This window comes from Salvia hispanica, chromosome 4 (assembly GCF_029641045.1).
Source record: "Salvia hispanica isolate PSC_SH4W2 chromosome 4, Shi_PSC_v1, whole genome shotgun sequence".
NCBI classification, from domain to species: domain Eukaryota; kingdom Viridiplantae; phylum Streptophyta; class Magnoliopsida; order Lamiales; family Lamiaceae; genus Salvia; species Salvia hispanica.
Genome location: NC_142695.1, coordinates 6,621,487 through 6,648,536, shown reverse-complemented (window position 1 = coordinate 6,648,536; position 27,050 = coordinate 6,621,487). Strand labels below are relative to the sequence as shown.

The following is a 27,050-nucleotide window of genomic DNA, read 5'->3' as shown; positions in this document are numbered from 1 at the left end:
CAAAGTCTGTATTCAGCATGCCATATTTGCAGACCTTAGATTTGCGAGTATCATGTTGGATTTATATTAGATTGTCAAATGTAATTTGGAAGATGAAAAGACTAGAGCATTTGTTTCTCCCATATCAAGACATAGAAGTGATTGGGGGGAGAAACTAAGATTAGATGGGCTACAGGAGCTGGAGACATTAGATGAGACCACAAGTAAGACCGTTCTCATTGCGGATATTACGTGTTAGAGTTTTCGATGGGGATAGCATGTCAATTATATCGGGAAACAAAAATAGCCAATTACGTGAAACTCGTATTTGTGCTGATTCGTGTGATCTAACTTCAGAGGAAGATATGAAGTTTTTAAATGATGGGTTGATGTCTCCTTCGTTGATTGATTTTTGCATGACGGGATGCAATATGAGTGGCAGTTTCCCATCCTACAAACAAAGGATGTGTCAAAATTTAGTAGAGTTGGTGCTTATAGAATGCGAGGTTAAGGTAGACGTGCTAGAATTTGGCAAGTATCCCATGTTGCAACATCTCAGCAGAATGGAGGTGTCAGAAACATTAATTTTCCCTTCAAATTCATTCCCACAACTCAAGGAGCTAAACTTAGACGAGTTGCACAATTTAAAGATATGGGAGATTGAAGAAAGAGCAATGCCAAAACTTACTAAGTTGGTTATCCGCGAGTGCCTCAATTTGGAGAAGGTTCCATATGGTTTGAGATTCTTCTCCACTCTTCGATCGATGAGAATAACCAAGATGCCAAGAGAATTCATGGAGAGAGTAAATGAAGAAGATTATGGGTCATTTGTCAAGAAGGACATTAATATGGATTATGTCTACAAACCATAAGTGGTCGAAGCAAAGATAATCAATTTGTGAGCATACATTCTACATCATATATAACTAAATGCTATTCCATATACGATCTTAACCTTGTGCTATTTCTTTTTCAGATGATAACTTTATGGTCCAACCAAACTTTGATTCCTAGTGAAGGCTCCCAACACTTGCTTATTTGCATTTATTAGCTCAATTGATGATAAAACTTTCTTGATTTTGCTTATGTACTCTCGTATTAATAATAATTGATATCCTAAGAAAATGGCTGCAACTGATTAATAAAATATTTTTGGATAAATTAGCATTAATTTTGTCCTAGAATCCTAGTACGTACCAACCTGCTTTATTAAAAAAAAATGGTATTTTAGAGTGTAACTAGTGTAATATTCGTGCGATACACAAGAATTTAGTTTTGCAGGTTGGTACGTACTCCGTCGTCATCTTTTCACTCTAGGCGTTTCATAGTACTAGAATTTCTTTTTTTAGTAAAAAACACTTTCCCTTGTCAGAAGGTGTTTCAATATTTTGTTATTTTCTCTTGAACTTCTACTTTTCAATTTAAACATATAAACTTTAAATTTTTCTATTTTTTTTCTCTTATTAACAATTCCTTTTTTCTTAGCCTTTGTTTTTTGACATGTTCTAATTTTATCCCAAATGTTTCCTTTTTTCTGATTTATATAATAACAAATGCAAACCCGATATGGGATTCTCCCTATTCTCCTGATATCTTCTCCCAACAACACAATCTCTGACAGATTGCAACAAGCAAATCCATTAGGATAATTTATACAATTAGAAACAATATAGATTTAATTTCTTAACTAAAAGTATTTAGGCCGAGTCTTTTCTTCAACTTTATATATAGGCTCAGAAATCTATTACAAATACGGAGTACTAATTAATCTTTTGTGACTATTATTATTATATTTTTATAGATGGATTTTAAAAACATACTCCCTCACTGTTTGAAAAATAGAACATATTGTAAATGACACGGATTTTAATCTAGAACTGGACTACGGGACAATCAACCATTTCGAATAAATTCTTAATCAACTAAACTGTTTATTGAAATATTAATAGAGGAATAATAATAAAATTAAATAGGTACTGGAAAAATAACATTCTATCTGGTGATATGAGCAACGAAGGAATCCAGCTGAACCCGTAATTCCCCGGCCGCCTCCCTCACGGCGGCCCCGAGCTCCTCCGCCTTCTTCCTGATCCGCTCCCCTTCCTCCGACGCCATCAATCTCCTCACCACACTCTCAATCTTCCCCGCTCTCACCACTTCCTCTCTGTCCTTCCACTCCATCACCACAATCCCCGTCTTCAAAATATCCGCAACCAGCGCCGCGTTTGTGGGCTGATCGGAGTGCATCGGCCACGCCGCGATCGCCACCCCCGCCGTGATGCTCTCCACGCACGAATTCCACCCGCAGTGGCTCATAAACCCCCCGATCGCCGGATGCGCCAGGATCTGCGGCTGCGGGGCCCACTCCCTCACCACAAATCCCTGATCATCTCTCTCCCCAAACCCCTCCGGCAGCTCCGCCCTCCTCACGTCGCCATCGAACACGTCGCATTTATCCGCATCTCTCAGCACCAACAGGAACTTCACCCCGCTCTGCATTAGCCCCTGAGCAAGCTCAATTGTCTCCTCGTCGGATAAAGTAACCGTATTCCAAAAGAGACGAAGATCACGGATCTCGGTTTCTGCTTATCCAGCCACTGCAGGCATTCATGGCGGAATTCGTCGTGCGAGCTTGATTGTGATGTGGAATTAGGGCAAATTGTCCAGGCGAGCTTGTTTTTACTAATCTCAGATTTTTCTATAACCTCGATGTAAGCAGCTTCGATCGATTTCGATGTGTTGAGGATCGTCCCGGACCTGAGCTCATACGACTCCGCTTGCAGAGCAGCGAATTTCTTCGCTCCGTCGCTCATATTGAAAGCAGGCAACGGTGTAGGATGCGGGAGAGGGAAGGGCAGCCCTAGCATCTCGCATTGGTAGGCGATGGAGGAGAAGGCGGAGATGCAGACGAATTGGTAGGATTCGGCGTTGTGGATGTGAGCGATGTCCTGGACCACGTGCGACATCCAAGGGTCGTGGACGACGACGAGGCGGGTGAATTTGGGGGCGGTTTGGCGGAGGAAGGAGGCGAAGGGGGCGCGGAGGGAGAGGGCGGCCTCGGCGACGGGCTTGAGGTGGGAGGGGTAGCGGGAGTTGGGGTCGGGAGGGAGGGAGGGGATGGGGGGAGTGGGGATGTCGTGGAAGTGGATGCTGGCCATGTCGTGAGGGGTTAGGAAGGTGGCGCTGCGGGATTTGACTTGGCGGTTGTGGAGGGCGGTGGAGACGTAGTAGACGGGGAGGCCGGCGGAGGAGATGAGGCATGCCAGCTGCAGCATTTGGTTTAGGTGGCTTTGGGATAGATGTGGCACGGCCACCACCGCCACCGGAGATTGTTTCTCATCACTCATTGAAGGATTGTTTTGTGTGTGTTTTTTTTTTTGTTTGTTGTTGCTTATGTGATGAGTGGCGATAACATTACCCCTTATTTATAGAGAAATATTATTTCTTGCTCCGTAAGTTGGCAGTAGTATTTTTTTTCTTGCTGCATAAGTTGAGAGAGAGAGGTGTAATTCTATCTTGCTCCATAAGTAGAGAGGTGTATTTTTTTGGTGGCGTTGATGATTTAGTCAAACGGATATATCAGAAAGCTGGGGAGCACAACGGATTTGAACAAAACTAGGGGTTTAAGAAATTAGGCCATTTTTCGTGGGAACGGGGAGGGTTTTGTGATGTGGAGTAAATGAATGGTGGAGCGACGTGTATTAATGTGACGGTGTGCACTAAGTAGGAGTAGTATATTTTAAGCTCAAAATAAAACAAATTTAGTTTAGATAAGACGAGGGATAATTTTTTTAATCTCGCAATTTCATATTCAAATTTTGTAAAGAGACGGATAAACCATAAATTAATGACATATTCAATCCAATACATATGTGTAGTCAATCCAATACATATGTACTTCCTCTTCCTCTGTCCGCAATTTAAAGAAGGCAAAATACATTCTTAGGTCCTTATACTTTAGTCAAAATGTTCATTTGGTCCTTGTACAATTTTTTCATTTTAATGTCCATATACTTTTCACAATATTTTTATCAGGTTCTCATACAATTTTTCGTTTTAGTAGGTCCTTATACTTTTGTCATAACTTTCATTAGGTCTCTGTACAATCTTTTATTTTAGAGATTTTTTACATTTATTTTGGATAATAATCTAAATTTAATTAAACTTAATGAACTTTTTAATATTCCATTATTTAACTTAGCATAATCTATAAAGATAATATCATCTTGTTATCCAATAATCTCAATGAGTTGTAGATAATAATAAAAAGATTAATCGTGATGATTGAAAATTAAAATCGAAGCTTTTTTTTAGAATAACTATCCGAATTTTCAATTGATTATTTAGATTTATATTGAAAAATACGTTTCCCTGAATATTTATAATCATAAGATAAGTTAAATAATAAAATTAAAAGGTTCATTAAATTTAATTAAATATAAATTATTATCTAAGATAAAAGTAAAAGAATATCTTAAAATAAAAAATTATATAAGGACCTAATAAAAGTTATAATCAAAGTATAAGGACCTACTAAAACGAAAAAATTGTACGAGGACCTAATGAACATTTTAGTTGGTCCACGATTTACAGAACCATTTATTTTATTCAATTTTTAATATGCGGACCCCACATCCCTCCAACTTCTTACCCACAATCCAATATAAAACTAATGCTTTAAATGGGTCTCACATTCCACTCACTTTCTCCTTTTACTTTTTTTACAAAGTCAAATACTACCTCCGTCCCTGAAAGTTTGACACGGTTTACCATTTCGGTCCGTCCCTAAAAGTTTGACACACTTCACTTTTTTATCATTTTTGGTAGTAGACCTCATATTCCACTAACTTATTCTTACTCACATTTTATTATAAAACAAATACTTTAAAAGTAGGACTCACATCCCACCAACTTTTTCAACTCACTTTTCATTATATTTCTTAAAACTCGTGTTGGGTCAAAGTGTGTTAATATTTGAAGGACGGAGGTAGTAATTTCTTGAAATCCGTGCTGAGTCAAAATAGCTCTTTAAATGGTGGACAGAGGAAGTATAAAATTAATTAAAAACATTATTCACCACCGGCAAAGCTAGTGTAGGGGTAAACATTTGGATTACGCTTCAAGCCGATCCGAAAATCTGAATTTTTACAAAATTGATTCCGAACCGAATTGGACTGTCCAAAAATTCATATACACCAATTTAACAGTGAATGCAAAATTACAAACGAAATTACCTTTCAATATAGAATTAATAAATTGTGTATATAAAAAACAATTAATCTAATTCAGGCCTAGTTGATTGTTCATTCCTTTTTAACCAGATGAACTTATCTCTACCATGCAAAAATAAATGACTATATCCTACGTGGTGAAAACTTTTGAAGCCCTTGAATTTGCATGCATCACTCTTTATCACACAATTCCAACCGTTCCTCCTTCCCATGAGCTCCTAAATTTAGAAGCAAAAACAACCACACCAACATCTCCAAAACTATATATAACCCCCTCTCGCCTTCCCAAAATCAATAAGCGCTCAGAGCCAAACAAACATTGAGCTCTGGTAAATAAAACAATAATAGATGGCTGACACAAGGAATAAGTTCACGGCCGCGGCCGCCCTCGCCTTCCTCCTCCTCGCGGCGTTCATGATCTCCGCTGCCAACGCCGCCGAGGACCCCCCAAAGGAAGAAAAAAAGGAGGCCCCCAAAGAAGACAAAAAGGAGGGCGAGAAAAAAGAGGGCGGAGACGAGTCAGGAACGGCGTCCAAATTCTGCGCGAGCACCGACTACAAGGAGACGTGCCACAAGAGTCTCGAGAAGGCCAACGGCACTCAGCCTAAGGACTACATCAAGGCTGCCTTCGACGCCGCCATAACCGAGCTCGAGGGCTCCATCAAGAACTCCGAAGCCTACAAGACCGTCCAGTCCGACCCCATGACCGGGAAGGCTCTAGCCGTGTGCGAGGAAGTGCTCAACATCGCCGTCGACGATCTCAGGAGATCGTTCGAGAAGGTCGATCAGCTCGACTCCGGGAAGCTCAAAAACAACATCGCCGACCTCAGGAACTGGCTCAGCGCCACCATTGCGCACAAGGAGACCTGCATCGACGCGTTCGACAACACCACAGGTGAAACGGGCGCGAAGGTGAGGGATCTGTTGAAGACCTCGGGCGAGCTTTTGAGTAACGGTCTTGCGATGATTTCTCAATTGCAAAAGTTCGTTTCGTCGATTGATTTCGGAAAGATCGCGGAGGGGATTAAGGGACTTACTGGTGGTGGAGAAAAGAGGGCGCTGTTTAGCGGTGATGAGGAGATTCCGGAGTTCGTGGACATGCACGCGAGGAGGCTGATGTCGGCTGGGCCGGCGGCGTTGAAGCCGGATGCGACGGTGGCGCAGGACGGGAGCGGGCAGTTCAAGACTATTAGCGAGGCGCTGGGAACGGTGCCTCTTAAGAGTGCCAAGCCGTTTTTGATTTTCGTGAAGGCCGGGCTGTATAAGGAGTATGTGGTGGTGCCGAAGGGCATGAACAACGTTGCGATCGTCGGAGAAGGGCCGGATAAGACGAGGATCACCGGTGACAAGTGTGTGAAGGGAGGGACACCCACCTTCCAGTCTGCAACTCTAAGTGAGTATTATCCTCTCTACTTCTTATTAATGCATGATGAATTATGGACTCATATGGATTGTTTAATATAATAGATGGGAGATTTATAGGCCAAATAAGCATGATTGGCAATTATTATGTTTGATCTATATCATTGGTGTTTTCATTAAGAGAATCAACTAATCAGAATGGCAGTCTAACAAATGAATCAGTTCTGATCAATGAGGACGTTAGCCCTATACAAATTAATTGTTATAAATTCTAGTGTCTTACATTGATCAGTGTATGGCAACAAATGTGAAATTTATAGGCCAAATGAGCATGATTGACTGTTATTATGTTTTGTCTATAAATAAGTGTTTCCATTGAGAAACTCAGCAAATCAGAATGGCGATCTAACAAATGAATCCGCGTGACCAACGAGGATGTCTGGCCCTTAAACAAAATTGTTAGTTATTATGCAAAATCTAACCATTTTTCGCGCAGCCGTGACCGGGGAAAGCTTCATGGCGAAGGACATAGCGGTGGAGAACACGGCCCCCGAGAGCCAGGCCGTGGCACTGCGAATCAACGGGGACATGGGCGTGTTCCAAAACGTCCACCTCGACGGCTTCCAAGACACCCTCTACTCCCACAGCTACAAGCAATTCTACCGCGACTGCCGCATCAGCGGCACCATCGACTTCATCTTCGGCGACGCCAAGACCATCCTCCAAAACTGCGAGATCGTAGTGCGCAAGCCCCTCCCGAACCAGGCGTGCATGGTGACCGCGCAGGGGCGCAAGGACAAGAAGGGCGACGGCGTGATCGTGATCCAGGGCGGCTCCATCGTGCCCGAGAAGGCCTTCACCGAGGCCAACCCGCCCCACGAGGCCTTCCTCGGGCGGCCGTGGAAGGAGTTCTCGAGGACGATCATCATGCAGGCCAACATCGACGCGTGCATCCAGCCCACGGGTTGGTCCCCGTGGATGGGGACATTCGCGCTGAACACGCTGTACTACGGGGAGTGGGCCAACACGGGACCCGGGGCTGACCTGTCGAAGCGGGTGAAGTGGAAGGGTATTAAGAAGATGACGGCGGAGATAGCGGCGGGATTCACGGCTCAGAAGGTGTTCGTTTATGATGATTGGATCAAGAAGACTGGGGTTCCGTATGAACCTGGGATGCTGCCGCCCAAATAAGTGGCACTTGCTGTCTGTCTTCTTCATTTCTGGATGTTGAGATAAACTAAATTGTTTTTGTTTTTTGTTTAGTGATACGTTGGAGGCGATGGATATTCCGCCCCAGTTATATTTTTTTTTTTTTGTTAGTTTAAAATTAAATTAGTGGTAGTAAAATCTTATGGACATCTTTTTATTGAAGGTCCTCATTAGATAATGATGGTGTCAAATGTATTTAAAAATTTTGCAATGATATGATATCCATTTTTTATTATTGAAATTTTTGTTTTGGATGAAATATCTCCGTTAGTTTTTATAATTATTTATAATTCATCAATCTAATAGAGCGGTATTATATTTTTTTTAGGTTAACGATTGATCATCCGTATGCTTTATTATTCCATAGCTACACAATACAGTAACCCTTATATCTCACCATAATCATTTTTAGGTATGATTAATATTTAATCACACCTAAAATAAGTCATTTCTTCTTTTTCTTTTTTTGGTTAAAATACGCTCCCTCCGTCCTCCAATACGTCATACGTGTCCTATTTTAACACAATAGAAATTTTAAGAAACGTATTGTCATAAAAAGTGGATTGAAAAAATTAGTGGAATGTGAATTCTACTTTTTAAATTTAATTTTATAATAAAATGTGAGTAAGATTGATTCAATAGAATGTGAAGTTTATTACTAAAAGAGGTCAAAATAAAGTGATGGAGTACAAATAATATGGAACAGACCGAAATAGAAAACTGAGATACATAACAAGGGTATACCAAGCTTGTACAGTATAATCAAGAAAAGCACACCAAACTAAATGGAGTACGAATTAAAAGTTCCAAGAACTGTATAGGTATTGAACTAGATTACAATTCATCCTATTTTGGTGTTTTCCCTTGCAATCACGACTTCTGTTTGTTGAAGATGAAGATGAAGATGAAGATGAAGATGAAGATGAAGATGAAGATGAAAAGGAATCTAGAGGATTTTGTGCAAGTGTTGGCCATAGGAGCAGCCCTTGCATCTAACAAAAATGAACTAGAATTGATACATCAATTTTACCCGTAGGTTAGGTATCATCTAGCTTGCATTTTCCTTGATTAAGTAAAGCTAATCTTGTCCTTTCTTAAGTTGTTTACGTTGCTTTCGTCTTTGCTCGTGCAAACCTGGTTACAGAGCAGAACGCATAAGAGACTCTAGTCAAGGAAACCAACATGCAAGTCGAAGATTGAATATTAACAATGAAGAAAGGATGAGTGATAATACGTTTTTTCATCTCTTTCCTCTTCCTTCTCAAGTCGTTTGAATTTCTCTGCTTTTCTGCAATTGCTTTGAGATCCAAGTGTGGCTGAGAAGACGGTAAGAAACAAACATGAGTGCAGCAAGAGAAAGTGTAGTGATTTATTGCTCGAGATGGGAATGGAGGTGGAAAATTTTTAGCATTACCTCATTACTTGCACTGCGCAATGCCTGAAGTGGTTCTACGCAATTTTGGCCTATAACGACCAACCTTCTCCTTTTATTCGGACCTAAATCATTTGCATCCTCTGGTTTTCTCTTTGCAATTTCTTCAAATTGATGTTGAAGCAGCGACGAAACACCAGACTGGAAAGGTTTGAAATCAGCTCGGATAATTAGAAGCAGGTTTCAACCATAAGGTAATAATCGTAAACGATGATTTCTTGAGAGACGTGACAAGTGGAAATACTATAGATATACGGCAGGCAGGCAGGCAGCATGTCCTAATACAACAAAGTTTATCACTGAAATGTTAATCAAGCATAGATGAAATCCTAATTTTCTTTTGGCTGACTTTTCCACAGAAGTCATTACATACTTACACGGCTGCAAAAACCGCCAAAGGCATGCAACCTATATCTGGCAGAGTGAGGTCAGGAAACTTAAATACTGAATCTGAAAACTCACTGTACATTATACTATTACTGACATAAGCCGGTCGAGGATAGAGGTAAATGAGAACAAAAGGAAAAAGGTACTACATTCTTTAATATGTTCCACACGCACAAACCGTTTACAACATGCTCTAGGAAGTGAGTGAAGTGAGAGTGTGCATGCACTAATTACTAATGTCCCATCAAACAATTTAAAATTGACATATGCTTACCCCAGTCACAAAGCGCTTTGAAAATGTTCTGGGTTGTAATGGTCTGGAAAGTAGTGTGTTGAGCTCCTGCAATTTTAAAGGTCAAGACATGTCTTAATAAGCAAATACTCCGTATAATTCATACGAATTTCATCTGCTTTGCTCAGAGTTCAGATGCGTGTAGATCAAACAATTGAGAACACTTCTTCACTAAATCCACACCTGTTGCAACTGCTTCAACTTATTTGATTGGGCTTTGTTTTGCCGATATTTCTTCACTCTGTCCTCCTCACTATCATTATCATCCAAAATCAATTCAACTGATTCAGCATTTCGCTCCAACCAACTTCTCTCAGCCTTTTCCTGATGAATTGAAGTTCATGACAATAAAAAAATGTCAACATACAGCGTAATATGAACAATTAAATCAGGACTATGTCATAGCAGAAGACAAAACCTATGCTAAGGGGTTAATAAGTAACACGATTCAAAGACATTTTATATGTAAACAATGAATGGGATCCAAATGAAATTTCAGGAGACATTCAATGATCAGGACTATAGGGGTCGGAAAAGTAAAAGGTTTCAGTGGACAGTTCAGAAGAAATATTGTAACAGAATGCAGTTCTCATTACCTGGGAACCCTTTCTGACAATCTTGTCTATTTGATGTGCAAGAGATGATTGCTTTGTAATCTCTGGCATGCATGAGACCTCAACAGGGAACCGCTGGAAACTTTCCTGGATAACAAGCCAATGAAATCATCACTTATTCAACCATTAAATGAATATGTATAGGTAAATATATTTCTTTATTACTATACATATAAAATTTAGAAAGTTTACTGTAAATGGAAATCCAAGAGTCGTGGCTCACTTGACTAAGTACAAACAGACAAAAATTCTATTTAAAATTTTGAATAGAATCTGTTCACAATCTCATACATTCTACATAACAAAGCCATAAAAAAGAACATATGTAAAGATAAAGAGGAATGTCATCATCAAATATCAAATCAAGAGGGTTTAAGGCTTAGGGTAAGTGTACATGCATGAGTAAAGGAGCATCACCATGTTAACATTTAACAATGTACACTTTACACTAACTTTAGGAGGTCTAGAAACTTTACATACTTAAAATGCACATAAACCTCATTAGGACTTGGTACACCGGTGGTACATGGTTAAAAATATCAATTTGTGTCCCTGCTACAACAAAATCTAACAATGTTTTACCTTTGAAAAGGATCTGCACAAAGATGCAAATTTTGATGCATCGTTCGGTGATATTAGAGCAATGCTACAACCATCGGTAGAGGCTCTAGCTGTTCTTCCACATCTATGGACGTATACCTACAGCAGTAAACTTATCCTGCTTAAAAACTACAAATCTCAGATATTAGAAAGCACCAAAAGTTTTAATAATGGCAAGAATTACTTCGGCCGAAAGTGGAAGCTGGTAATGAACCACAGTCCGGACACCAGGAATGTCAAGCCCTCGTGCTGCAGCATCTGTAGCAACAAGAACGCCATGTTCATCTGCACGGAAACGATCTATCGACTGCATTGGGCAAAAGCACAAAAAGCAAACAAAAGTGAGGCGTCAAAGAAAATAGGTTGATTCTCGGATAATAACCATATATGCAGGTTGAGAATGGAAGTATCAGCATTGGCAAGAAATAAAAAGGTAAATTTTGGTCTTATTTCTCCAAAAGAGACTAATGTTAACCATAAGCTTGGGAGAAATAACACCCTATCTAATTTAAATTTATTGTGCAAGCGCTATCAATGCTTCAATCAAATCACACTATGCCGTTGAATACCACGATCAACCACAACAAAATAATGCTTAAATCATTTAACTATGAAGTAGAACGTATTTCCAGTACTTCACAAATATTTTAAAAACATTTTATCAACTCAAAGAACATTGTTCCCTACATTTAAACTCTAGCCAAATTAAGTCTGTTGTTCATAACCTTGTCCCAAAGAGATGGACATAACATAAAAGATAGCACAATATTGAGTTCTAAATTCCCAAAATTGAGGGTAAACATGAGGAACTTGGATGTCAAACTGGTATAACATATTAAGTCAATATTTGGACGTCAAATCGGCAATCATTGACCTTTCCTTGTTTCTTAGTGTACGGATTGTACATTACATCCACCTGAAGCTATCGAACTCACCCCAAACGACAGTCCTCAGCATATGCCACAATAAAAATTAAAAGGACAAATTATATGCCTTCGTTGGTACACCGTACTTATATTTCTACAATTAAAAAACCCTGAAAGTGCAATATGCATGAATTTTTTTGATAGACCAAAGACTTGGAAAGAGAAACGAAAAAAAACAATATATGGCATAATATTCCCTACAAGAATATGATAGCACAGCTAGGAATAGGATATGAAACCAATTAGAAAAGCACAAGATCGAATATTCAAACCTTCAGACGTGCCCTCTGCTGCATTTCTGAATGAAGGGTCCAGATATCTAAGTTGAGGATACGCAATATGGAAGAAATGCGGCGCAGAGCTGCAATGGAGGTGCAAAAGACAATTGCACGGCCCTGTCCATGAATGCTTAATATATAATACAAATAGGCATCCTTTTCATCTTCTTGACACCTGCAATTCAATACACAAGGGACTCTCAGTGTATTAACTTAGTCCATTAAAACTTGGAAATGTGAAAGAGGACTAGAATTCAGCAATTAATGGAACTACACGAAGCATGGTTAGCACAAGGATCTGATTATATAGAGATATATGGCGGAAAAACGTACTCAATAATTGATTCCACAAGCTTGTTTGCTAAAATTGAAGAGCTAGTTAGATCCACTATAGCAGTGTTAGGTCTCATTCCAGCTCTCTGTGAAAGGGTCTCAAATGAACTAAGATCATCTTTTTTTGCACGCAAAGATCCATGCTTCAACTTCTTACGGAAATCAGCTGATAATGCTAGAGTTGCAGAAAACACAAAGGTTTGTCTTTTCTTCCTAGGAAGGTTTGCAAGAGTCACACAGTTTTGTGTATTATCGGGCTGGCTCTCTGTTGGTTCCTTGCCCATTGGAAGCATGTCAATGATGGACTGTAACTCGCGGAAATGACCAGCTTCAATCATGCGGTCGGCCTCATCTAGCACAAAAAATGACAAGCAGTGCATCTGCAATAATAAAAAAAAGTATACGTTTATGAACCATCGCGCTAAACATCGTGGAAATGTAGGCATAAAAAGTCCCAAACTGAATACACAACCGCATCAACCTTCTGATATAATGATCAAGATCGAACGGTTGATCAATTAAAATCCTTATTACGACCAGTATTTAGTTGTTTTATATAAAGGACATAACACAAAAAGTACCAGATGCGTCAGATTGTTTTAAAGCAAGCAGAACATTCATTTCATAAGAAAAGATTGAAACAAGGACTTCGCCAATTTTATATCTAGTTGTTATATATTATCACCCAATCAAGTTAATAAAAACATCAAACAGCTTAAATGAGAAAATGAATACACTTGTCAAAAGAAACTGGGGACTGCTAAGTGACAAGGCAAACTAATAATAAGCTTCTGCCTTTTTTGCTATAGGAGATTGAAGAAATTCTAATGAGACCTATACAACAATTTACATAACAACCGCAGCCTCTTATTTTTAGTCTTACCTCCACAAGGTGCAGTTCTCCACCTGACATAAGTTCCCACAGTCTGCCAGGTGTTCCAACAACAATTTCAGGCCTTCCTCTCAGAAGTCTTTCCTGTTTCTCAGTTGACATGCCACCAACAATAGGAACTACCTTAACATTGGTGCCTAACGCAACTGCCTTGAGATGATCTGTCACCTTCAATAAGGGACACATTGTATTATTGTAAAATATAACCATGTAACCTTCAATAAGCTACAGACTGAACGAGCAGTGCTTGAGGTTAGAATTTTACAATATTCCTCTTGCTACTCAAGTAGCTATTTAGCAGAGTATAGAGAAATCATCAAAGCAAAGAAGTATTGAGAACCTGGAGTGCAAGCTCCCTCGTAGGGGTAACAATGAGAGCACGTAGAACCCCTTGTGGAGCAATCCCATCACTGCCATCTGCTTTTTCGACCATGAGCCTCTCAGCCTTTTCTCGTTCTTCCAGAAGACGCTGTAAGATGGGTAACCCAAAGGCAAGTGTTTTACCCGATCCTGTCTCAGCAGCACCAATTACATCCTGTCAAGACAACTAAGTCATCAGTACAATGCATAGTTGCCATCATCCAATTCAATGCCAACCTAATTAGAAAAATCAACCTTCCCTTGATGAGCAGCAGCTGGAATGCAAGCCTTTTGTATTGGAGTGGGCTCCTTAAACTTGAGCCTGTATATTGATTTCATAATCATGGGATGAAGTCTCAACTCATTCCATGAATAATATTCGTCTTCATCAATTAATTCCTCTTCAACATCGCAATTGTCCTTTGCATCACTAGCTGAAAGCAATTTCTTATTTAGAGGAAGCAATTCTAAAGACTCACAATGACATGTCCCACAATACTAGCAGCTAAAACTGACTCCTTCTGACAAATCCATCCGAACAATATGGCAATCATTATTCATTAGTCAAGATATTGGACAAGTACCTCAACTCTTTCATGATAAAAGTTAAAAAGAAATTAAATTGCTAATAATATCATCAAGCGAAATTAGTTTCATGCACATACATGGAAAAAAGATTAGAGAGTTCAACCCAATACCCAGAAAATGATAACCAAAATGTAGCAACTAGGAAACAAAGACCAATTGTGATGCACGAAAAACCAAGGCCGGGCATCTCACAACATGGAACCTAATATCTTTATACTTGTTAGTTGTCGCAGTGAAATCTTTGAAAGGAACCATATTGGAGGTAGTAAATTCAGTAGAGGGAAACTTTGTATACGGATATCGGGATTTAAATTAGTGAAATTTATCGCCAGAAAGTCAAACACCAACTACTTAATTTTTAACAACATTCATAAAGTAGATCCGAATAGTCTCATGTATCACCAAGATATAGCATATGTGATTCCCCAAAGCTTAGTCCAATCCTTCTTCATGAGACCCAAAAAATCCCCCAACTCTACAATACTACAATAAGCATTGCACAATCATAGTGAAAACAAACCAGTAGCCGTCTCTGCATTTTCCTGTGCTTTATCTGTCTCGTCATTCTTCTGATTATCTTTTTTCTTTTTCTTCCCCTCCTTTTTCTTCTTTTTCTGCTTCTTCTTCTTATCACCTTCTTTGCTTTCTTCATCCTTATCACTACATTCACCATAACTATCAGCATCCAAGCTGTCATCAGCATCCCCTTCCTTTAGCTTACTTCTCTTTGATTCTTTTTTTCCTTTTAAATCTTTTCTCTTGGTTTCAACCTTAACATTGGGAATTTCCAACCCATACTCTGCTTCATCAATCTCTTCAAGAGTAAGAAATCCTGCAACCAAGGACATTAATTTAGCCCCGAGCCAAAACTCACCAATTACAAGTTCCTATATAAGAAAATTATTAAAAGAACCTCAAACAAAAACTTGTGTTCACCTCCAAACATTAACCTAAGACAAAATCAAGAAGAAATTTCACAATTTGTATGATTGTGAAACCATCAACTTTTGAAGTACTGTTACATAACAAAAAAAATTAACCTAAGATTAAAAAAAAGAAGTACTCTTGACCTCATATCTACCTATCAATTCTACCAGCAAACGAAAGCTGTAGCATTCAAAAAATCACATTACTTCGGCTTAGAACTAAACTAATTGTACACAGATAATATAATTAATCAGAAAATTACCTCCTTCTAGTTCGTTGGATCCGATGAAGAGGGAGAGGTCATCGTCGCCGTCGCCATTACTCGCTGGAAGCGAAGAGCTCCAGGGCAGCGACTCCAGCCGTTCGAGCTGCTGGTCCATCTCACTTCGAGCTCGCTTCTTCAACTTCCGATAAGCTTTCTTCCTCTCGGCAGACTCCGACGCCATTTTTGCACTGTGAAACGTGAAATGGAATCAATGAGACGTTTTCCTATTCGTGAAATTGGGTTCCTTTTTGCGGCAGAAATTTTGAGGGTTGTTTTGTTCGATTTTCTGCTTCAGAATATATGGGCCGACGACCCGACCCGAACCGTACCCGAACTAGGTTTTTAAACTGAATCCGACCCTAACTCATTAAATAATCAATATCGCGCCGAAAATCTTGAATATGTTTTGATTCAATTTTCTTTTTAAGTATGTCCCATATACTCCCAGGTATATTCTCTATTTTTTCACTAAAATGTTCTCTTTTTCACTAAAATATTCATCTCTTATTCTCTTTCATTTAATACTTTGCATTCACAAATAGAAATTTCATTTTCCAATAATGAAGGAATAGCAGCTTGTCTTCGAGATGAGGGTCAAGGAGTTATTGAAGCCGGAGGCTGCAAGTGTGAGTATGAGACCTCGGAGATAGGCACATCCGTCGGACCGTTATGGTGACTATGTTAGTTAGTAAAGTTAACTTATTTTTGCGTATTTATTTTAGTTTTTTTTAGTATTTTATTTCCTTATGTAAAAGCATAATATTATTAAACAATGTGTCGAGCGTTGCTACTTTTCGCAATTACTTTATTAATTCTTTCCCGAATCGAATTGTAGAGTCGAATTAACCCTAAGGTCCTTAGATATAAAAAAGGGATTTGCTATCTTTCATATGCAAGAATTATTCTTTTATTTTCCTGCGTTTTTTCCTTTTGCAAAACCCTAGTTTGGTGTGATTGTCGGGGCAAGCCCGCAACTGTCGTGATAATTCCACCAACGACAACCTTCGTCTCTGAAAAATCACGTTAAGAGAAGTTCACCCTTAACACACTCTTCTATTCTCTCTATAGAATTTCCTTGCCCACACTCAAGTCAAGATCTTATTTGTTTTTTCAATTTCGATAAACGAATTATTTGAAAGCCGTAACCCTAACTCATGTCCGGTACCAGAGGGGTGATCAACTAGGGAATTTCTTGACATGGATTTCCCGGGTGCCTGTCTTCATCAGCTTTGGCAACTTTGTCTCTCACTGCATCTTCTGTCACGAGCTCCAAGGCATGTTTTTCGTTGTTGGCCTAAAGTAGGTAAGTACGAGAGAGAATGGAAAAAAAATGGATAGAATGGTAATTTGAGAGAAACTTTTCATTTTTTTGAAACTATTTTTTGTAGACACTTCGAAATTGAAAATTGAGACTATTTTTTATGACCGAATGTAATATTTCTCAATGAAAACAAATTGTTGAAGACCAGACTGTTTATATATTCTTTTTAAGTTTTTTCTTTTTTGCATATGCATCCAAAATCGTGACAAAAAAATCATATAAGCTGTACAAGAATATAATAAAAGTTACTATATGAAAAAAATATAAAGACCTCCTATAACAAAAAAAAAGTGTATAAGGATCTTATGGAAATTATGCAAGGAACTAACAAAAATTGTGATAAGAATATGAGGAGTTAAGAATGTGTTTTGTCAATTTAAAATAAATAATTTATGATCATTGCATGTCACATATTTCCATTTTCACTTTTATAGAGATCTCATTTCAATTTACTATTTTTAATAAATAAATATAAATTTAATTAACTTATTTGATTGATCTCACACTCTCACTCAGTTTAACTTAGTGGTCGTTGATGCATTCAAATTGCCATGCGTCACCATATGCTTGCTTTTGGTCCCTTAAAATCTCCATATCACAAAATCCAAATTGAACTTTAATTTATATCACAACGAAAACATCATCATCAGCTGGAAACCTCTTCTTCACACTCTCCCTCTCTTCGGGAATCACAACTAACCCCCAACCTAATTCATAATTAAATCAATTAATTCCATTTTTGCTCTTCCTATACTCTTCTGGATTCCTCCTCAACTCAAATCTCTTCCTTGTTACCACCATATAAATTCCATCGCCATGAACATTCATTTCCTTACTTGAACAAAACCTTCAGAGAATCTCACCAAATTTCGGAGATTTTCTGAAGTGATTCATTCAATCATGTTGATTTGCAGTAGAATTCCATTGCTCCCACCGAAGCTGGGCACCAAATCACATATAAAAAACCAAGCTTTATTCTCTCCAACATCAAGAATCCTCTGTTCTCAGCAGCAGAGCCCCAAGAGCACCATGAAGGAATACAGCAGGCGAAGAGCTCTGAAGCCAATCATCATCACCCCAGATGAGCAAATCTCTCTTATCAGCAAACAATCCGAGAAAAAACTGATCTTGGATGGGAAGAAGGGGTTTCTGCATCAGGAGATGATGATCCTGTGCGCGCTTGGTTACTATGTGAATGGTTTCAGGGGATTCCCGTGGCTGGCGCTCAACTTTCACATGGCCCATAATCTCAATATGAATCCCTCGACATTGCAGATTGTGCAGAACATGGGCAATCTGCCTATGGTGGCGAAGCCCTTTTATGGGATCTTGTCTGATGCTCTCTACATTGGTGGTGCTCATAGGATTCCTTACGTTTCCATTGGAGGTAAAACTCCAAATCTAGATTGTTTATTAGTTGATGCGTGCAATTCTGATTTATTAGTTTACTTGCTTAAGTAGTTGTTCTTGTTCTGTGTTTAGTTAGCCTTATGAGTTTACTGTGTTACTATGTCAATGGGATTTGGTTTCTTGTGAATGTTTTTGGCTTTATTGCAGCTTCATTATTCAGTTGATATGGGCTTATCTCTTAGCCTGTTTCTTTCTTTGTGAGTATGTGTGCGTGTCCGAGTTTCTTTTTTTAAGGACCACCTAAATGGGAGTTTCAGTGTGCTAAGTTCTTAAATTTTTACTTTGCTGTTATTTAAAGATATTGTCTGTTCCAATCTGACCTCTGCAGTATGGAGCAAGCAAAATTGCTGCTTTATAATTCATCTCTCCATAATTTGCATTGTTTATCTTATTCTCACTGTGGTTGAAACAAAGGCCACAATTAGGATCTGGAGTTTTACAAGGCCTTTTTATAATGTTTCATGAAATAAATCGTGTGTTTAATGCTCATCCCAAAATATACGACATGACCCAAACATAGGTCCTATGCGTAATCGTGTTGTTAATATGTGTTTCTCAGTGGAGTGGTTCCTATAAGCATTTGATTTTGATTTATGACCTGAAGCAGGTTTACTATATTGTATCTACGAACTGACCAGCCATGAATGAAACTGATTTTCTATATATCTCTTCAGTGGTATTGCAGGCGCTATCTTGGGGCTCGTTGGCATTAATCCCAGCAGCTAGTAAAGCTTTTATACCCCTCATGGCATGCGTGCTTGTGACTAATTTTGGAGCTTCGATTGCAGAGGTTGCAAAAGATGCACTCATTGCGGAGTATGGCCAATACAACAAAGTATCGGGGCTCCAATCTTATGCAGTCATGGCCTCAGCTGTAGGTGGGGTTTTGGGAAATTTACTCGGAGGCATTTTCTTGGTGAAAGCACTGCAGACTAAATCAATGTTTCTAGCTTTTGCTGCTATTCTTGTGCTCCAACTCACTGTATGTTTGAAAGCAAGAGAGGAATCATTCGGTTTACCTCAACCATCAAACTACAATCCTGTGAGGGAATCAATCCCACAGATCATCAAGAGACAGTACTCTGATCTTATGGTAGCAATCAAGGATGAGAGTGTATCACACTCTCTGATTTGGATTGTTTCTTCAATCTTGCTAATCCCAGCTCTGTCAGGCTCGATATTTTGCTACCAGACTCAATGTCTGAATCTTGACTCCTCAGTTATTGGAATGTCAAAAGTAACTGGTCAATTGATGCTTCTTTCGTTTACTATTCTCTATGATCGATTCGGTAAGAATATTCCTATGAGGAAGTTGGCCAGCATTATGCAGATCTCATATGCGTTTTCTCTGCTACTTGATATGGTGCTAGTCAAGCAGATAAACATCCAACTTGGGATCTCGAATGAGGTATTTGCTCTGTGTTTCTCGGGTCTTGCAGAGGTTATTGCACAGTTTAAGCTATTGCCATTCTATATGCTGTTTGCAAGTTTAGCTCCATCAGGATGTGAAGGTTCTTTGTTGTCTTTCGTGGCTTCTGCTCTGTGTCTGTCGTCCATATTCAGCGGGTTCTTAGGCGTTGGTCTAGCCTCGTTTCTTGGTATAACATCCGGTGATTACTCCAACCTCCCTTTAGGAATCATGGTGCAGTTTCTGGCGGCTTTACTTCCACTCCGGTGGATTGGATGTGTAACTACATCACAAGATCCTACCGAGAAGAATGTCAAGAAAGGTAGAAGTAAAAAAACCCGAAGAACTAGGAGAGTGGGAAGAGTCTCGTACGATCCTATGTACTCCTATCGCCGTGAAAGAGAATCTGACCTACAAAGGTGAAAATCTAATCTCACGTATTTTCGACTTAGTAAAAGCAATGGAATTTACAGAATTAGGTCTGTGAATGGTGTCTTGGTATGCAATAAGGGCGAGATCACTTAATTGATTCTCGCGTTTATTGCAACTAAAGGCGCTGGCACGCAACAGTCGGTTGGTGGGGAGAGTAACTAACTGAGGCAGCATGGTTTCACCACAAGGGCTAGAAGCCATCAAAGCTTGAGATGTATGGATGCTTAAAATGGCAACTCCAAATTTGCATGGACCACTTCTAGAATTCTCCACATGGTTGGTTTGGCTTCTGCTTCACAACCCCACCCTCGACGTGCCAACTTTGTCATGTAGCTATGATTCAAAATGCTGCAAGGTGAGGAGAATCTTCTGCATGCGAAATCCACCTACCATGGCAACACGTGAACCCCCTCGCTGCTCGAGGGTCGTTGTTCAAATATTCGGGAAAAAGGCATTGTAGTATTGTAACTTGGTAGCATGTTTAGTTGCATATGTCAATAATAATGAGATTTGGTTCGATTTGAAGTAGTACTAAATCTTGTCTTGGTTGCTACTTGCTAGAATTAGCTTTTTTGTTGTAGTATTTGGTAATACAGCTGCAATATGCATAAAGGTAGAAGTTGATGCGAATTATATGCTCTTGCTTCAAGTTGTTGAAAGATATAGTAGTAATAACAAATTTCAGATGATTATAGTTGAAGATCTTAAAATAGTAATTTATCAGCATTTGCAGTTTTGGTAGGCTTCCAATTTTGTTATTGAAGATTGAATTTCTGGTGCACATATATTTACTAGCAATTAAAGCTGTAAAAATGCATGTGGCAAAGGGAATAATATATGGTTGTGGTTCCAAATTTTAATTGGTGGGACTGTAATGATGTAATAAAGGTTATTTGAAGCTAAAAATATCATGCAAAGACAACATTTCAGTGATATGTTTTTAAAGATGTTATTTGTATGTCTAAAATTTTAATGAGTGTGATGTGTGTGAATAAGACGGATAACTAATGTTCGACATTATGTTTGGATACTGAAAGTGATGATGGCATCTTCAATTAATGAACAGATTTTATTTGCAATGGGAAGTTATAAATGAAAACGAAAAGATTGGAGTATTTTTCAAAAACCAAACACATGTAGATAGGGTTGTGGCTGAAAAGTGAAAATTGGCACTATCAGTATACTGAAAGTGAGTCGGGGTTTCTTAGATAATTTTGTTTTGAATTTGATTTTTCATCATTTTATAGGTTTTTTTGCTATAAATTATACTAAATTTTTGTCAAATTCTAATTTTATAGTATGTCAAATTTAAAATTAGCCTATAAATTACTAAGCAATTAATTTATTCTGATTTTTAATTAATAAAGATTTTAACTCTAATATGGCTTATTATCAATCCTAATTCAAGAAAAAAAATTTAATTTAGAAAAATAGTATGATGTTGTTGACTTGTTTCATTGTCTAAAACATGACGCCGTTTGGTTGATATCCCATAGTAACATGTATGCAAGTTACTATATCAAATTATGTCAGTACTAGAATCTCGATTGAATGTAAAATCAGAACAAATCAATAGTTCAATAATTTACGAACATATTTTAAAATTGATATGCAAAACTTGAATTAACGAAAGTTTAAGAATTTACATATACTTTACTCTTACTTAGTAATAACATGATATAGTCATGGAAAAACATTAATCAGAATTATTGTAATGATGTAAGTTGTGTCAAATCAAAGTTCAGAATTATTGACTATTTTTCACATCATCCATTTGAATACTGAATAGCAATATCAAATGAACTACATATTCGATTCATTAATTAACAAAATTTGTTAATCGACAAAATTCATTAATTTCCTAAGTCGCGTAGATTATAAAAGTAGGTTAAAATAATCAAATTACAGCAAAAACATAAAACTATGTGGATTAAAATTTGAATTGCTAGCAAAGGCTCTTTTAATGTGGTTAATTGGTTATGCTAAAAGTGAAGACTGTTAGATCATCTTTCTCTAGAAGGTTCCGTGCAGCCATATTTTGGGGAACAGAATCAAATGGGATTTGGAAGTTGGGACCATTCAACTAAAATTCACCAGGTGGATCATAGTACACCGTTGTTACAATTATGTCATTTTCACTATCACATTACTCTGTGAATATATATATTTAATCGGTAATACTATTAAATTCAAATTCTATATAGTCAATATTTTTCGAACCATAAAACCTAAGCCGGAATTTGCGTGACAAGTGGAACACAATATGTAGGTAATTACAAACTAAACCAGTTGTAGTTTAGTGAGGAGGAGTTTGTAATAAGTGACGAGCCCACGACTCCTAAATAAGGGGTCCAAATTTTTCCACAAATTACAACTTACTAGAGGATGTCATTTTATATGCCAATATAAACTTGTTACTTTTAACTGTATTGCTATAATCTACATACTTCGAAAATACATGTATGAGAACATGTTAAATATATAAAATAAATAGTTGTTTTATTGGTGTGCAGTCACCTCAGCATGCCACAAGAATTTAATTTACTTAACATTTTCAATGTCTACGGAAAAATGTCTTATTTTGTCATTATGAAATATTTGCGATAAAAAATCTCATTTACTTTTTTCATACTATTAATAAATGGAGCACGCCATTCAGCTAAATGTTACACTTATATTATATTATAAAACCAATTATAAAAGTAGAGTCCACGTTTCACTAATTTCTTTTCTTATTTTTCTTCACAAGGTAAAAAATTCTTAATATTCGTAGTGAGTCAAAATGAGATAATAAATGACGGACAAGTACCCAATAAATACACTAGTACATAATCAGTTGGCTGGCTAAGGTAGGTGGGGCCGGGCGGAGTAGGCCGACCCTTGACCCTCCGACATCCGCACCCTAACACAAAGCTTCTGTCCATCCTACTTGCAGAATGCAATTATGCAACTGCAAAATGAAGAACTCTGTGGCCTTTTCTTTAGCATGTTTGGTAGGGGTGATAACTCATCTAGGGATGAAATTTTATGAACAAACTAGTCCTTCCGTCCCACAAAAGATGTCACACTTTCCTTTTTAGTTTGTTCTACAAAAGATGTCACATTTTTCTTTTTGAAAAAAATTCTCTCACATGAATATAAAAATTATATTTTCTTTCTCCATTTAACACATAAAATAAAACCTCCTAAAATTTTGTATCGTACTATAAGTATGATATCTTTTATGGGACGGAGGGAATACTATTATTTGGGCCCGGGTCTTCTTTTATTAGTTATGCATACTTGCCTATAAATCTTCCGTCTCATTACTTTAGTTGGGCCTTCTTTTGTTATTTATAGTTGCCTATCACTAGATTCGATTAGAAAGTGCACTCTCTATTTTTATATTACAATGGTTTATTCGATATTCTATTTATTATCTCGTCAAATTCTACGATTATCAATTCTAGGCAGTGGAGGAGCTAAGATTTTATGAATGGGGCCTAAATTTCTGATAAATAATTGTTCAGTTTATTTAATGTCAATATCAATATTGTCAGAAGTCGACGTAGCAAAGCTACATAAGCAACGAAAGAGATCGTTAACAGGAACATATGAATACTGAAAATAATTAAAACATGGACAAAAACTATAAACACTTGGTGAAAATAATTAGAACATAAAAATGGAAACTCTTAACACATGTGGAGACAAAGTCAATGTGAATTAATTATTTTCTTAAATTGTAAAGATAATAAATATTAGAGTGTGTAAATTCATTATATAAAATTACAAGTTGTGAGAAAATCAACAAAACCTATAGATAAAAATTAACGATGCTAGTAATATACTTTTATTTACATAGTTACGGGATAAAAAATACTCCCTTCGTCCCACTTTAGGAGTCCCGGTTGAGTTCGACACCGATTTTAATAAATATATAGGAAAGTTGGGGGAAAAAAATAGTTGAATGCTACTTTTATATATTAGTTTTATAATACAATGTGAGTGGCAAAAGATGAGTGGAATGTGGGGCCTATTACCAACTATGGAATATTCTAACCGGAACTCCTAAAGTGAGACACCCAAAAGTAGTAAACCGGAACTCCAAAAATGGGACGGAGGGAGTATTTTTTATTCATGGATACGTGTAGCTAAGATTTCAGAATGAAAAAAAAAGTAAATGATAGTATTAGTATATGTTATTGTATTTATGAGATTAAACAATTTTTTTTTTGTTATATATGTATGCTTTTAAATTTTGAAATGAAAGAGAATAAATATAATAGTATAACATAAAAGGGAATTAAACATAAAAAGAGATATATAAAAAGGTAAAAAAGCAATAGCAATTCTATGCATGGAGAGTTTTGAACTCGGGCACACATAAAAGGGGAATCTAGAAACCAGCTGAGCTAGATAAATATTTGAATATGGTTGTATACAGATATTATATATACGAAAAGTTAAAATGGTTGAGAGGCTCAGGGGCCCCTGGCCCCAGCATGGCTCCGCCCCTGGATAGGTCTACAGAGTCTGCCTAATCAATTTGGTCCAGTCATTCTACTTCACCAGTTTGCGATTCTAATTTATCTTTTTAAAAACGCGTTTCGAAGAAGTTTTCACCCATGCCGAGTCAAATGGTAACAAATTATTAGAGACAGAGGGAGTATATTAAATCATAAAGTTTCTTTTATGATTTTATTTTCCCTTTTATATACAAATTGTATGATATTTAAAATGGCATTTTCCATTAAAATAGAAAAAGAAAACAAGAAATTAAAAGAAAATAAACGAAAAAATTCTCATTTAATGAAACTCATAATTTTAAATATAATTTAAAGATATCATTTTGTATATAGATAGGGAAATTGAGAAAAAATTGATATTGTAGTTCACAATATTCCAATTTTAAACTTTATGGGACGAACTAGAATTTGACCAAACTTTATAATTTAAATAGCTACTTCCCTCAGTCCATGAAAAATAGTCTCATTTTACCATTTTGGGATGTCCAAAAAAAATAGTCTCATTTCTATAAATGGAAACTCCTTCTCTCATACTTTACTCACTTTTTCTTCTCTCTCCATACTTCACATATTTTTTTTTCCACATCTCTCTTACTTTACCTATTTTTTCTCCTTCTTTTTTACTTTACCAAAACTATAATTAAAACTCGTGTCGTCCATAAATGAGACTATTTTTTGTGAACAGAGGAAGTACTATTAATAAACTGTCTCATAAATTAATGAGACTTATTTGCTAATTGATAGAATTTTATTCTTCGTATCTTTGTGCAGTGCTAATTGATATAGATGTAATTTTATTATTTTATAAAATTGCGTCTCAGTGTGTAAGGATAATATTGTTCCTACGAATTTTACAAATCTTACGTAAGCTTGAAAGTAGTTGAATCGCCAAAAAGAATGACATGTAATCGTGGACGAATGGAGTAATAAGTAAGATGCAATTGGATGAACTATTAGAATAAAGTAATAGGACTTTTTAGATGATGCATATGTAGGAATGGATTCTTAATGTGAAGTCATGCCCTTCCCATTTGAATGTATATAAAATGGTTAACGTTCTTAGCATACACAATGTAGCCAAGATGTATAATTAATTTATAACGTATGGAATCTGTACCAAACAATAATAAATTGTAACATCACAATTGATCGCACCACAAAATTGAAATTAAAGAAACAAATATGAAATTCACTGGCAACTATGCGATGACTCGTCAATATAGGAATGCCATGCGCACTAGTTTCACACTCTCGACCAAAAAGAAAGAGTAGACTTTTTTATTCAACTACTTGGTTACACACACAAGGTCACACAATTAAGAAACAGAACATTCGATTCTATGCTATAAATAGGGAGCTCATATTCTCTCATTTTCCCATCTCACTTAGCCACATTTACAACCATTACACATATCCTCCTACTTATAACTCCGTTTTCTCATTTTTACTTCAACTAATCATGGGTGCTATCACTTACGATATTGAGATCCCTTCCTCCATCTCGGCCGCAAAGATTTTTAAGGCCGTGGTGCTCGATGTTGACACCCTCGTCCCCAAGATCATGCCTCAGGCAATCAAGAGCGTCGAGATCTTGGAAGGGGACGGTGGCGTTGGGACCATCAAGCTTATCCATTTTGGCGAAGGGAGTCAGTACAAGAGTGTCAAGCACCGTGTGGATGCTATCGACAAGGAGAACTTGACCCACAGTTACAGCATAATCGAGGGCGATGTTCTTGGAGGAGTTATTGAATCCGTTACTTATCATGTCAAGATCGTCCCAACCGAAGATGGAGGGAGCATTTGTAAGAACAGAAGCATCTACAACACAAAGGGTGATGCTGAGATTAGTGAGGAGAAGATCAAGGAAGGAAAAGAGAAGGCCATGGCTATGTTCAAGGCCATTGAAGCTTACCTCCTTGCCAATCCTAATGCCTAAAAGCTTCAATTACACACACCCCTACATGCTTGAAAGTTGAAAACTATTGTTTTGTGTGATTTTGTTTCTTTGTTTCTTCAACTTTGTATTTTCCAATAACATGCATTTTGTGGTATTCTTCTCATCAAATTAAAGTGTTCTTTTTTTTTCTACCAAAACTATGTCGAGTTGCCAACCAACTAACGTTATGTCTGCAATTCTACTTATTGAACTGTTTCACAATATATGAGCAGCACAAAGAAGCAAAAAGATGATGAAAGGAAAAATTAATGTGGAATAGATTATTTAAGGTAATGTAAATTAAGGTATGCATAGCAAATAATAATCTCTATACATATCATAAACAAATCATGTGAGTAA

General features: G+C 37.4%; 5 protein-coding genes and 1 pseudogene across 6 annotated transcripts; 3 read left to right on the top strand and 3 right to left on the bottom strand.

The window, feature by feature from the left end:
* Window positions 1-1,886: 1,886 nt before the first annotated feature.
* LOC148927151 (zeatin O-xylosyltransferase-like) lies at window positions 1,887-3,014 on the bottom strand. Its single transcript, XM_089057803.1, has one exon. The coding sequence runs from the start codon at window positions 2,476-2,478 to the stop codon at window positions 1,972-1,974; it is 507 nt and encodes a 168-aa protein (XP_088913929.1). The 5' UTR covers window positions 2,479-3,014; the 3' UTR covers window positions 1,887-1,971.
* Window positions 2,478-3,326, bottom strand: LOC125194541 (zeatin O-glucosyltransferase-like). The gene has a single exon (XM_089056503.1). The coding sequence runs from the start codon at window positions 3,324-3,326 to the stop codon at window positions 2,478-2,480; it is 849 nt and encodes a 282-aa protein (XP_088912629.1).
* A 2,192-nt stretch (window positions 3,327-5,518) lies between these two features.
* Window positions 5,519-8,022, top strand: LOC125193233 (pectinesterase-like). Its single transcript, XM_048090995.2, has 2 exons — window positions 5,519-6,603; window positions 7,069-8,022. The coding sequence occupies exons 1-2, from the start codon at window positions 5,559-5,561 to the stop codon at window positions 7,761-7,763; spliced, it is 1,740 nt and encodes a 579-aa protein (XP_047946952.1). The 5' UTR covers window positions 5,519-5,558; the 3' UTR covers window positions 7,764-8,022.
* A 457-nt stretch (window positions 8,023-8,479) lies between these two features.
* LOC125193232 (P-loop containing nucleoside triphosphate hydrolases superfamily protein) lies at window positions 8,480-15,945 on the bottom strand. Its single transcript, XM_048090994.2, has 15 exons — window positions 15,673-15,945; window positions 15,004-15,315; window positions 14,151-14,329; window positions 13,876-14,070; window positions 13,527-13,703; window positions 12,644-13,023; window positions 12,305-12,485; window positions 11,291-11,413; window positions 11,089-11,205; window positions 10,489-10,593; window positions 10,076-10,216; window positions 9,875-9,940; window positions 9,196-9,354; window positions 9,016-9,097; window positions 8,480-8,915 (listed from the first exon to the last, which is right to left on the bottom strand). The coding sequence occupies exons 1-15, from the start codon at window positions 15,854-15,856 to the stop codon at window positions 8,860-8,862; spliced, it is 2,457 nt and encodes an 818-aa protein (XP_047946951.1). The 5' UTR covers window positions 15,857-15,945; the 3' UTR covers window positions 8,480-8,859.
* Window positions 15,946-17,646: 1,701 nt separating this feature from the next.
* LOC125193234 (putative folate-biopterin transporter 9, chloroplastic) lies at window positions 17,647-20,782 on the top strand. 2 transcript variants are annotated; one of them, XM_048090996.2, is made up of 2 exons: window positions 17,647-18,383; window positions 19,081-20,782. In XM_048090996.2, the coding sequence occupies exons 1-2, from the start codon at window positions 17,897-17,899 to the stop codon at window positions 20,235-20,237; spliced, it is 1,644 nt and encodes a 547-aa protein (XP_047946953.1). In that variant the 5' UTR covers window positions 17,647-17,896; the 3' UTR covers window positions 20,238-20,782. The 2 variants fall into 2 exon arrangements, with proteins under 2 accessions (XP_047946953.1, XP_047946954.2); XM_048090997.2 differs by having other exon boundaries at window positions 18,193-18,383; window positions 19,092-20,782.
* Window positions 20,783-26,141: 5,359 nt separating this feature from the next.
* LOC125193239 (major allergen Pru ar 1 pseudogene) lies at window positions 26,142-26,853 on the top strand (annotated as a pseudogene).
* The last annotated feature ends 197 nt before the right edge of the window (window positions 26,854-27,050 follow it).